Source organism: Myxocyprinus asiaticus, chromosome 4 (assembly GCF_019703515.2).
Source record: "Myxocyprinus asiaticus isolate MX2 ecotype Aquarium Trade chromosome 4, UBuf_Myxa_2, whole genome shotgun sequence".
NCBI classification, from domain to species: Eukaryota; Metazoa; Chordata; class Actinopteri; order Cypriniformes; family Catostomidae; genus Myxocyprinus; species Myxocyprinus asiaticus.
Window position 1 is genome coordinate 52108244 of NC_059347.1, and position 13485 is coordinate 52121728.

The window sequence follows — 13485 nt, forward strand, 5'->3', positions numbered from 1 at the left end:
GTTGTTTGCAATAGTTTTATAAGCTATTGGTAAGTGTACAGACCACCCTGCAATGTCCAAGGCAAAAGGAAAATACTCCATCAACGGTTGGCATAACCATGGCCAACATTAGCCTGTTACTGGACGAACATAGAGCGGCCCTTTTGGCTCATTTCAAATCCTCATTTGAGTCTCTGGCTTCCATGCTGGACAACATTCATTCCACCGTTACTAACCACGGGCATCGTATCGATTCTCTAGAGGCTAATGCTAATTTAGCCGACCAACAGCTTAAACAACTCGAGGGCACCTGGTCCGCATTGCAGAGAGATAACGAGCTACTTAAGCTCAAAGTAGCGGATTTTGAGGGATGTAGCAGACGGCAAAACATTCGGATCATTGGCTTACCTCGATTGAGGGTCCCCGTCCATAAGCGTTTTTCTCCCAACTACACATGGATGTTCTTGGCACGGAAATCCTCGCTTGGTCCCCTGAGCTAGACCAAGCTCATCGAAGCCTCGCACCCAAGCCGGCCCCTGGTGGAAGGCCGCGGCCTGTTATCCTGCGCTTTCACCGGTTCTGAGTTAAAGATCTGGTGATCCGCGAGGCTCGCAAACGGGTTACCTGGTCTACAAAGGCCACAAGATCTGCTTGTTCGATGACTACAGCCCTGATGTGTTAAAGCAGCGCACCGAGTACAGAGGTCCCATGGCCAAGCTATATAAGCCTGGGTACAGGCTGGCCCTCCTCTACCCAGCCAGGCTGCGCATCACTCTGCCAAACGGGGACAAGACATGGCTCCTGTCCACTTCAGAGGCTGTCAAGTTTGTCCAGGACTTAAACACGAACTCGTAAGCAAGGTAACCGATACACTTTTTTCATTTACTGATGTTGCGGTACCGTTGATGGCGCTATGGCGGTGTGGACTTTGATTTTCTTTTCGTAACATTCACCTTATTACTAACTTTAACTGCATCTTAACTGTACATTTTCTTTTTCTAACCAATATTTTTCTGTGTTTGTATATACTTATATATCTGTGCACCGCTGCTCTGCTGAAAGGTGAATGCTGTCTTGCTAGGCTTTTTTCCCACAGACCATTGCAATAGCAGGGCCTTCAGGTTATTATAAGCCCTGTTTATACCAGCCGCATATCTCTCAACGTGTTTTACCCAAGGTGTTTGAAAAGGTTTAACCTTTGTTCTTTAAGGTTATTTGCACAAGGTTCTGGGAGCAGTGCAGTAGGTATAGGGAAGTATTAAGCTACGCTGATCATTGTATCAGAGTATTGTTCGTTGCTGTTTTTTTCCTTTTACAGCAACCGTGTTGGGGTTTGAATGTTTAATGTTTTCTCAGTTAGGTTTCTCATGGTGTTGTTTTTTTTTTTCTTACTGTCTTTGTTTTAACTGTGTGCTGCTACTTCACTCAGCATACTTAAATCAGCCATGCATCATACTTTCTTCTTCTTCCTCTGTGTTGCTGGAAATCAGGCAGCGGGCACCAGTCATGGGTGTAGAGACGTGCAGGATTACCACCTGCCCAGGCTCTAAAGTATCCTTTTTATGTTAAGCTGTAACACCCTATTAGCACCGAGTGGTGCCTTGAGAATTACCAGTTGGAATGTCAAGGGGCTGAATTCACCTGTAAAACGTAATAAAGTGATTAATCACTTAAAATATTTAAATACTAAAATTGCCCACCTTAAGCCAACCGACTTCTTCATTTTCAAGTAAGGCCCGTGGGACTAGTTGTTTGACATTGGCGAATGTGTATGTCCCAAATTGGGACAATGAGGACTTTAAAAAACAATGAGGCCTTCCTGATTTAGATTCTTGTCAGCTTATTCTCGGTGGTGACTTTAATTGCTGTCTTGATCCCTCGCTTGATCGCTCATCTAATAAGCCCCTTTCTCCATCTAAATCATCCAAAGTCATCCAACTGTTTATGGAGCAGTGTGCAGTCATGGATTTTAACTAGTAAAGGACGGGCAAGGAGGAGGCGGGAACTGGCTGAACACGTAAAGTAACGTAAAGTTTAATCAGAAACGCAACACAAATCAAACAAACATAAGGACACACATGCAGCGTGGCCACGTATGTGTCTCTCTCTCTCTTGAACTGAGGGGAGGCGTGGGGAGAGGGAAAGGGCGAGCGGAGACACAGAGAGAGAGGAGAGAGAGAGAAGAACTTGCTCGCCGGCTCCAAGACACGCCGTTGCCTGGTCCTCAACCGCTCCTCCGCACTCTGGCGGACGCAAGTTTGCTCCTCCCCCGGCGGACGGCAACGAGTCCTCTGGCTCCTGGCGGACAGAACCGCTCCTCCCCTTCTCGGCAGACTGCCACGGTTCCTCAGGCTCTCGGCGGCTGGCAGTGGCTAAGACTCTGCGACAGCGCATCCCTCCTCCCTCCCGGGTTTCTGCACCACTGTAACAAGTAAACGACGGGCAAGGAGGAGGGGAGAACCGTTTGAACAGTCAACATAAAGTTTAATCAGAAACTCAACATAAACATAAGCATAAGGACACACATGCAACGTGGCTGCGTGCGTCTCTCTCTCGAACCGGCATCTCTGGCTGTCCTTCATCTCGCTCTCCCGCTGATAGCTGATTCTACGCCATGCCCTCCCCCTCGTCACATGGATGTATGCCGCTTTTTCAATCCTAGCGACAAGCAGTTCTATTTCTTTTCTCCCGTACACAGTACTTTCTCCCAAATCAAATTTTCTTATCGACAACAAGCTGCTTTCTTATGTCAACTCTTGTACCTATAGCCCTATATTAATATCAGATCATGCGACTATCATAGTAGATATCTAATTTCCTGGTAGATCCCTGTCACGATTCCCTTGGTGCTATAGCTCGCTACATCTTACTGATCCTGATTTCATTAAATTATCGACAACCGCATCGACTACACTAATAGCAGACCACTAATGTTAACCCAGATGTATCGCGTCAACAATTTGGGAGGCATGCAAAGCCTACCTGCATGGAGAAATAATATCTTATTCTGTTTATCAGAAAAAGATCACTACTGAAAAGAGCATCTGTATATCCAGGGCTTTGGCAGAACTGCAGTCCAGATGTGTGGATGCGCCTGACTCTCATCTTATTAAAGAATTAATCACAAAAAGGCTGAATTTGATATCATGACCGCTAGGGGTATAAATTGGACGTTTCGTCACGATACGATCTTATATCGATTCTCTTGGCCTGTGATCCGATATTTGCCGATACTTCAAAGTCTGCCGCGATACGATTTCGATTTGATTTGATTCAGGGCCCTGCGACCGATATTCTGATATATGTGCCTATTTTACACAATTAAATTGCAACCAAAATATAATTTGATTATTTTATTCAGCTCTCTGTGTCCACATTGGGACATCCAGAACAAAATAAGGTACTTCAGATGTTGAAAAAAATTATACAGATAAATAATATAAAAACATAACGTCACACACAAGTGATCATCAATCGTTTGATTACAGCTTATTTTTCAGTTTAATCCAATTCAAAGTACTTGCCATGGCCATGGAGACGGTGTTAGGATCCATGTGCTGGAAGTTTATTAGAACACAAGCAAACAATCCAAATCGGCAAATAGAGATAGTCGTTATGCAGGTGGTATAATCCAATAAACCAAAAAGACAGTCCAACAAGGCAAACAAAACAAAGGGGTATCCAAAAAGCTGAAAATACAGGAATCAGGCAAAGGTCATAACAAATAAACAATCGGCAATGGCAATGGAAAAATGCTCGGTATGGCAGGGTAAGCTGGCAATACTTCGCAACGTGACAGTGGAAACAGTGTGGTATTTATATAGTTCAGACAGGAAGTAACCAATGAAGAAACGGTATGGAGTTAGTATTTGGGAGAGGGCTTCCTCTGGTGGTTGATAGGAGGGGTAACAACCTCGGATGTTACAGTTTCCAACTATCCGTGCTATCCGTGGGTTTCTTGGCTACAACGTCCACAGTTGTAATGAACAATTCTGTTACAGTTAACTGGGATAAATGTTAGTAAGGGTGTTGATGTGTAAAGTCTTATAACTGATGCTAGTGCTGGGCAGCAGGTAATTTCTCTTTCCCTCGTTAGTGCTGTTCAGAATGTCGGCGTTGTCGAGATGTTTCACATGATGGTTGAACTGCTCCATGGTACTTTTAAATAGCAAAATTCAAATGGGTTGCATGCACAACGATATCGAAGGAAGCCCGAATTAATCGCGCATGTGAGCTGCTCTGCGTTTGTCCGGAGAGCTCACATTTTAAGGAGTGCACGGTTGATGCGCTTGCACAGATCCTGTCAATGGAGCTCGCATTTCGCGGGAAGCCCGATTGATGCGTGCGCACGCCGCACGAATAGCAGAGCACAATTTGGCTTTAACCCTCTGGGGTCTGAGGGTGTTTTGGGCCCTGGAGAAGATTTGACATGCCTTGACATTTGTGCTTTTTTCAGTTGCTTAAAAACATATAAATGGCTAAAGTCTGATAAAACTGTATTCAGCACAAACTGGGCTACAATAATATGTGAACAACATGCATGTACATGTTCGTATTTTTGAGAAAATAATGTTTATGCGTGGTTTTTGAAAAAACAAAAATTTTAAGTCACTGAAATAAGGCCATATAACACATACTAAACATTTGTTCACAAGATTTTTGAGAACTGGATCGTGTAGCCTAGAGTTTTTGCTACAAAAATTATATGAAAACCATCCTGATCACTCATTCATACGAAACAATATAGTCATTTAACTTTTGTAAGACACTTTTAGTGTTAGAAAGGCCATATGCGAGGAGGCGTGGATGATCATGAATATTGATGTGATTCACACCTGAGGAGACAAAGACCCCTCCCCTGAGAGAGAATGAATGTGAGGAGACTTAATGATTGAATGTATTGTTTGTAGCTTATTCACAAAATCAAGTTTAAGTTAAAAGAAGTAATCTGACTGTACATTTTCTTTACATAGACTTAACTTAAAAACGTTAGACCTACACTACCGTTTAAAAGTTTTAGATCTGTAAGATTTTTTAATGTTTTTAAAAAAAGTCTCTTCTGCTCACCGAGGCTGCATTTATTTGATCCAAAATACATCAAAAACAGTGATATTGTGAAATATTTTTACAATTTAAAAGAACTGTTTTCTATTTGAATATATTGTAAAATGCAATTTATTCCTGTGATCAAAGCTGAATTTTCAGCATCATTACTGCAGTCTTCAGTGTCACATGATCCTTCAGAAATCATTCTAATATGCTGATTTTCTAATATGGGCATATTTACAGCACATTTTACACATTTACACCCGAACAGATATTTGCAAGCACAAGCTTCGTTGATGATAATGAGGCAGCATAAACACTAGTTAAAATATAATCTAAACATTCATATTATTTTTATATCATATTACATATCATATTTATATCATACAGCATACAATTTAAATACCTGCTTTAGCCGAAACAACATTTAAATGTAACTAAATCTTGCCTATAAGGACATATTTCAAATGTCAATACTCTGAATCCTGGCTGGCAAGTCTGGAAATAGTCCAACTAGTAAAATATATCAATGTTTATATAAAATAGCATGTTAACTAATATGTAAGTTAAACTAAATGACTTACTCATCCAAAATTGTATCCTCGGCTGGATCAAGTCGCTCTTCAAAATGCAAACGTTCATTGGAGTCCCGCTCTTCTGAGGAAAATGTGAACTCTTCATCACTCTCCAGGAGCTTCCTCACCTGTGTAGCGTGCCATCTTCCAAACACGCAGGAAAGTGAATGAACTTGATGCTTTTTAAGGCACTGTTGGGGGCATTTACCATTTGCATAGATCATCTCAGCACATTACCGTATGAATAGCGTGCTCTGCTGGTGGGTGTGATCTCATTAGGGATAATTAGCTGAGCCAGGAGAAACTGAACATCACTTTGTTTCATACAGATTACATTGCAGGAGAATATTTGTTTTTTAAATTTGAATTATTTTATTTAAAAGTAGACATTTTAAGCTTTCTTTAGACATATGTTTCATGTTTGTGTGATAAATATTTACGGAGATTCAGTTCATTTTTGTGACGTGTTTCAGAAAGATGCTCGCGGAGACAGAGACGGCTGAAAGCGCACCCTGTTTGTTTTCTTTATTTTACAAAAGCACAAGGTTTTGTTGTTATTGTGAGTGTACACAAATAAAAGTAGACCCTTTATGGTTTCTAATGATGTCTTGCACTTTAGTATTTTAAGTTGTTTCCGCTTTTATGAGGAAAAAATCCAGCACGACGCGCCGGCGCGTCCGTCAACCCCAGAGGGTTAAAGACCCTGCGCACAACCATGTCCCACGTGAAAAGCGTATTTAGCGCTCAAAGTCAAATGAATGTAATAAGGTTGCTTCGTTGACTGATGGAAATGCGTACGGACGTGGCTGACATAAGAGTTTTAAAATAAAGGTACATCTTAAAAAATGTCTGTATCGATATTTAGGTGTTGTATCGATAACATTGGATCGTTGGTTATTGTATTGTTGCATCGATCCAGATCGATGAATCGTTACACCCCTAATGACCACTACTAAAGACTCGTCATAATTGTTATGAGTTTGGAGATAAACCAGGTAAAATACTCGCCCACCAGATTAAGCAATCCACTTCAGCACAGTATATTACACAAATTAATTCTGCTGATGGCATAACTATTAAACCCCAAATCATCAATGATTAATTCAGGGATTTTTATGCTTTGTTATATACCTCTGAATGTTCATCTGATGAGATTCGATATGAAAGCTTTTTTAGGTCTTTAAACATTCCCTCCATTTGATCCTGAAATATCCTATGGGCTGGATGAACCTTTCACAGTAGATGAAATTAAATGTGTGCTATTCTCGATGCAGAATGGCAAATGTCCAGGCCCTGATGGCCTTCCTGCCGAATTTTTAAAGGCGTTCGCCGATAAATAATCCCCATTACTGCTAAATATGCTTAATGAATTGTTATAATCCAGCATACTCCCCCCTGCTTTAAGACAGGCCACCATCTCCCTTATTTTAAAGAAGGGCAAGGATCCCCTTCTATGTAGTAACTTTCGCCCTATTTCTTTGCTCTGTGCGGATGTCAAACTATTAGCCAAGATGCTGGCAAGGCGTCTAGAGTCTGTTCTGACAACAATTATTTCCACAGACCAAACGGTGTTTGTCAAGGATAGAAACTCTCTTTTCACAGTGTCAGATGTTTATTTAATATTTTGTACTCCTCATCCTCTGCCACCCCAGTGTTGGTTATTTCTATGGATGCGGAGAAAGCGTTTGTCTGGGTGGAGTGCCCCCCCCCCCCCCACACACACACAAAAAAGGCATTCTTCAAAAAAAACAAGGAGTTGTGTGGTTTAGCACTACCTAACTTCTTGTTCTATTACTGGGCTGCAAACATTCAAAATATGTTATGCTGATGTTGTTTTAATAATCAACTCCCGCCTTGGCTGCAGATTGAGGATGCTGCATGTGGCGCTTCCTCTTTAATGTCTCTTCTGTGCCTCCCTCTCTCATTAACACCATCAACGTACTCCAATAATGTTATAGTTAAAAATTGTCTCAAGATCTGGAATCAACTCAGGTGCCATTTTGGATTACAGACAACACCTCTTTTATCCCCAGTGCACTCCAACGCTCTTTTTCTTCCTCCTTTCACAGATAGGGCTTTTGCATCTTGGGTAGACCATGGGATTGTCTCTGTTAAGCATCTTTACTTTGATGGAACGTTTGCATCTTTTGATCAGTTGGGTATTTAACTTACCAAGGACTCATTTTTTCAGATACTTAAAGTTTCGAGACTTTATCCGTAAGCACTTCTCTGGGTTCCCTGCAATCCTTCTCTCTACCTTTGTAGACACCATTTTTAATATTAACCCTTACCTAAGAGGTGCCATTTCAAAGATATTCAACACCTTATCCGCGTGCCACCCTTTGGCCTCTTGACAGTTTGCCCAATACTTGGGCTAAAGATCTCAACATAGAGACAGAGACTTGGCAGTCAGTTTTGAAACGTGTCCACATGTCATCCGTCTGTGCTTGACATGGGGTTTTACAATGTTAAGAGTCCACTGGTCTAAAATTAAATTAGCTTGCATCTACCCTGGCACTGATAAATGCCACCTAGAACCAGCTAATTTAACCCACATGTTCTGGACTTGTCTCCCTCTATCTCTATTCTGGGAGTCTGTCCTTGACTCACTTTCCGCTATCCCTTCTGTTAACATTCACCCTTCACCGCTAGTTGGCCTGTTCGGGGTCGTGCCGTCTCATTTCATTGAGCTGGTAGATTTTCTCACACTGTTAGCAAGGCGTGTTATTTTGATGCACTGGAAGAGTCCTCATCGTCCCTCCCATACTTAGTGGATAAAAGATGCCCTATTTTTTGTAAAACTGGAAATAATTAAACACTCCCTTCGCAGCTCCAAGGTAAAAGTTTCTAAAATTTTGGTTACCCTTTTTAGAGTATGTTAAGTCCCTGCAGCTGGATGCTGTCTCCATTGACTGAATGGTCCCCTGTACTGCACCATTATCCTGTATCTTTTGGTTGAGCCCTTTTATCTTCATGTTAATAGCTCACAGTATATATTGTAAGTATGATAATGTTTAGGTTTTATTTTAATTTTTAATTTATTTTTTAAGTCTTTAAGTCTTTGTCCTTGGTGTCTTTTTTTTGTCCTGTTTTTGTTTTTTGTCATCTTAGCTCTATGGACCCAGCCAATGCTTACCTTGTTTTAGTCACTGTCTAGTGTCTATATTATGTTACATACAGTATTATGTTACACACAGGGGATTGTGTGTTGTTTTGTATTGTTGTGGCTGTTTTCTGTTATAAAAATTCTATAAATAAATCATATATATAAAAAAATGACATAAGACTGTTCGACAATGAACATTTTTGTCGTAAATTGTTTTATTGTCGATAATGTCGACTAATCGTTTCGGCCCTATTCATGAGGCAATAAATGAAAACGTGACAAAAACATGTATGTATGTATGTATGTATGTTACATGGGGGCAATCGTTATCGCTTATTACTTCATGAAACATAACAGACTGTGGGAAATGGCAAATATACCAAATAACAAATTTATAAATAAATGTGCCTAAATTACAGATGCATGCTGATTTGAATGAGAAATAATGACAATACACTTGAATAAATTCTGTGATAGGGCTGGTCGGTATGGCGATATATGTCGTGGGGACGGAATACAATGTCAACCGGTAGAGATTTTTCTAGACCGTCTATATCGCGGTATGTAAATATGTGTGCACGACACTCCTCCTGTCTGCACGTGGGACTGATAGTGAGAGACTAACATGGAGAAAGATGAACTCAGAACGTGGGCTGACTCCAAATCAAGTCCAACTCAGGAGGAGGAATTTATTTTTTGCATTTGAAGGTGCTGTTTTCTCACGATCAATTAACCTAAATGTTTATTTTTATTTAATTTTTTTGATCGTCAACTGACTAGAGAACAAGAAGGGTGTTAAAAGAGACATTATTCAATGACAAATGGGCTGCTGAGATTGCGTTTTTGGACTTGCATTACACGGAACAACTTTTATTCTCAACACGCAGTGAAAGGATCTTGTGGCTGAATACTACACTATACACTCAATCACTGGTGAGTGAAATTGGAACATTTACCAGCCAATCGCCCAATAAATAAAGTAGTTACACATAGCGTAAAATTTGATTGCAAATGCGAGTGATTTCCTCTCATTGTAGTATAAGGTTGCGCATAAAGTAAAAGATCGATCTTGGGACTTAAGAATCGATATCGAGATTATTCAAAAAAAGATTGCGATGCATTAGAAAATCTATATTTTTACCCACCCCTGTTATGAAGAGTAGGGTAAAACTGTCTTGCAAGCTATAGTGATGCCTGATTTATGAGTGAATTGTTCTTTTTGATGCATTTTTCCAATTAATCAATCGTACTGGTCCACAAATCGGTCTGAAGGATTCATTAGAGAATCAGTCTAAATTAAAATGATTTTAAAAATAATGATCCAGTCATCACAAATGACTGGAAAGTAAGGGTGTAACGTTTCACTCATCTCACGATTCAGTTCGGTTCACGATTCTTTAAACAAAGCTTAAATCAAAAAAAGTTCAGATTGAAAGTTTCTTTTTTTTAATTTTTTTATATTACTTTAAAGACATATGCAAAACAGTTCCTTTCCTTTAAAATCTAGCTACTGTTCTTAAATGTGCTTAATGATCCTTTAGAGATGTACTATGACTAAAAATCAGCCCAGATGAGGGTGATGGTGACACCAAATGGAAATATTAATAATTGTGCTTGCTGAAAATATGGAATTATGTTAGATACATATGCGTCTTACACACTGTCACTGATTACATACATTTAAAATATTTTAAATTAAAATGGTATTTTTCTACAATAATAGTGTCTCTGAATACATCAAAATATTTTCAAAAATACATAGTGCATGCTTATCCAGTTAAATAATAATAATTTACTGATGAAATAAAATTGGACATGACATTTGACATTACAATTACAAATATACATATATTTACATTTATTCATTTGGCAGATGCTTTTATCCAAAGCGACTTACAAAACACGAATACATTGTTACGAAAAGTGCTGTATTACTAAGTTTCACCAGCATCAGAATAGTAATATTCAACAGATTAAAGTGCAACAAGAAATTGTCAAACATTGTCCCATATTCATGATGCGCATTGTCACATTTTTGAACTGCAATGTATTGTGCTATGATAAACTGTTACACCCTGATTGGAAAGGTTATACAAATTTCATGGCAATGCAATGCTAAAAATGTGGGGACTCTTAGTCACAACTCAGTTTTGTCAAAATGTATAGTTACTGCATTTTGCCTTTGCCTTGCAATGCTTTGTTAATGTTTTACTCACAAAAAAAAAAAAAATTGTTCTATGCTTTCTTTTTATTAGTTGCTGTGAAGTGCTACAGAAGAAGGAATGGATCCAAAGCGACCCCCGTTTCCTGGCCCTCCAGGTGTCTCCAGGGTGTTAAGTCTACAGCCTTCTGGAGATCAGGGTCAACCAATCGACCAGCCCCCCTTAGGGCGAGCCAGAGGTTTCTTCATGCATAAAGATGAACCTCATCCTGGACGAGGTAGAGCCTTTGCTGTACCCACAGAAATGCCCTCTGTGCAGTTTGGCAGAGGGATATTGCTTCCCATGAGTGAGCCAGTGGTTGGAATGGCAAGAAGAGTGCCATTACCAGTGGAAGAGGGAGGACTGGGGAGAGCCAGAGCGTTTTTGCCCCCCATCTCTGAGCCCACTGTCAGCATGGGTAGAGGCACTGCTGTATTTAAAGAGCGCCCATTAGACCCAGTACCTGCCTTGTCAGTTGAAAAAACGGACATACAAGAGAAGATGCCTGGATGGGAGCCTAAGATGCTACCAACAATTGCCAGGGTAAGTGGCGGGCATGACTATGGCATCCCAGTTATAGAATATATTAACCCTTGTGCGTCAATAGAAAAAGTTACTCAGAGGTCCTTGGAGGACAAAAATGTCCACGTCAAAAAACTGCCATTATAATATTATATATTAATATTATTTTCCACTTTCAGTGAGTTAATTTTTTTTTAACAAACATCAGTCCTGATCATAACTACCAAATATTCATTAATTTTCAGGATTTTAACCCTTTAAATGTCAGATGTATTATAGGAACTGAGGTTGACATATCAAAATTCCCCCAAAAATACACATCTTCGGCTAAATTTATGCCATTGGCATTAACACTGCCAAAATGATAAAAAAAGATAAATTGAAAAAGACAAAAATGTCCCGAAGGTCACACAAGGGTTAAAACTAGAATTAGCAGAATATAGAATTAATATTTGTGTCACCAAACATTTTTGTTTGAAAGTGTATTTTCCTTCACTGAAAACTGAGACTTTTGAAAACGCTGTCCATAACTGCATACTTTGGAAAGTGATGATGTTAGGAAACTGAAAGGGGAGTTTTCAAATGAATATAAGTTAGTGTGGCTGTGGCCTGTACAATTGACCATTGTCCTGGGCATCTAGTTTCCCACTATGGCTGCTCGGTTAATCGAAAATCAAATCAAAATCGAGATTGCAATTTTTAAACCGCAAATGGCTTGCACTGCTCGCTTCAAAGTTTATGTGCAATGTGCTGTCCTGTCTGTATTATGTTAGTGCATTACAGTGTTTTCAGAGCGGTTCTGTGCTTCACAACTCCATCTCGTGCTCAGAGATTGGTTTTGTTTGCTTTGCTTATGTGCGCTGAGTGCTTTATATTTTAAGCCAGGTGTCCTCATTACATCGATAGTGAGACTAACATTGGTCGATCTTTATAACAGGCCAAAAGGGAAAGAGAACAGAAATAGAAAGGACAAAATAACAAAACTCTTAAGGATTGACTTTTTTAATTTCCTCACTTCATCATATCATGAACAATATGAACGATCTGTCAATGTATGAATCGAACTCATTCGGAATACAGACAGTTTTCCACACATTGTTTATTAGACAATATCCATCCATGTGTTTACAGACAAAAGAAAAAGCAGTGAAATCCCTCACATAAACTTTTAACTTCTCCATCTTGCCTGCACCTCCAGTATCTCACACACTAACTGGAGATGAATGACGTGAGCTCCACTGTCTTTACTCTCAATGGTAGTCGCTTGCAAATGTTGCTTGTCATTTGCATAAAGTTGAAATTTTCTCAACTTTGTGTTGTCATTTGCCACAGCGATATCTGTCGCCAATGGTCACTGCAGCTCGTGTCGCCGGAAGTCGCTCTGCTCTCATTAAAAATTAATCGCACTATGTTCCCAGCCCCGTACACACATGCAGCAAATTTTATCGCTTGATGTTGCTAGTCTCTGTTAGGGCTGGGCAATAGGATGATGTAATCGGATAACGACGATCTCTTACAAAGATCCCGATGCCGATTGCAAACAGAGAATGATCAACAATATTGGGAAATGGCAAAACCATCGATCTGGGAAGTCGGCAAATATATTAAACAGTGACCAGGGTGTGAAACTAGCACCCGCCACCCGCAAAATATGACGAGGCTGAATCCAGTTTGCGAGCTCCTCATCCAAATGTATTTCATGCGCAGGCAATTTTGCTCATCTACTCACAACAGGTGGGCAACCTGCTGCAAGACGTCTCGGAGTGACACATGACAAGAGATGCTGTTAGTCACAAAGACATGCGCTTGAAGAAACGCACTTTATAATATTTTTTAAGAACAGACAAAAGAGAAGCCGTCAATAGCTATGTTTCCACCATATGCCCATTTTAGGATATCGCATAAAATCTGCTGGATGGAAATACCAAGATGCTAATAAAATCTCCAAAATGTGTATGGAAAACATATATGCTCGCTTGAGGTGGATAAATGTTTTATTCGATAAGAAGAAATGCGCATAAACTATGATGGAAACAGCAAGATGCGAATAAAATCT

The 13485-nt window shown here is 39.9% G+C and overlaps 1 protein-coding gene across 1 annotated transcript in view; it reads left to right on the forward strand.

Moving 5' to 3' along the window:
• The first annotated feature begins 10988 nt into the window (after positions 1–10988).
• Positions 10989–13485, forward strand: part of piwil2 (piwi-like RNA-mediated gene silencing 2) — a 59942-nt gene continuing 57445 nt past the window's right edge. The window contains exon 1 of the mRNA XM_051691661.1: positions 10989–11450. Within this exon, the coding sequence (XP_051547621.1) occupies positions 10989–11450 (462 nt within the window). The remainder of the gene's footprint in view (positions 11451–13485) is intronic.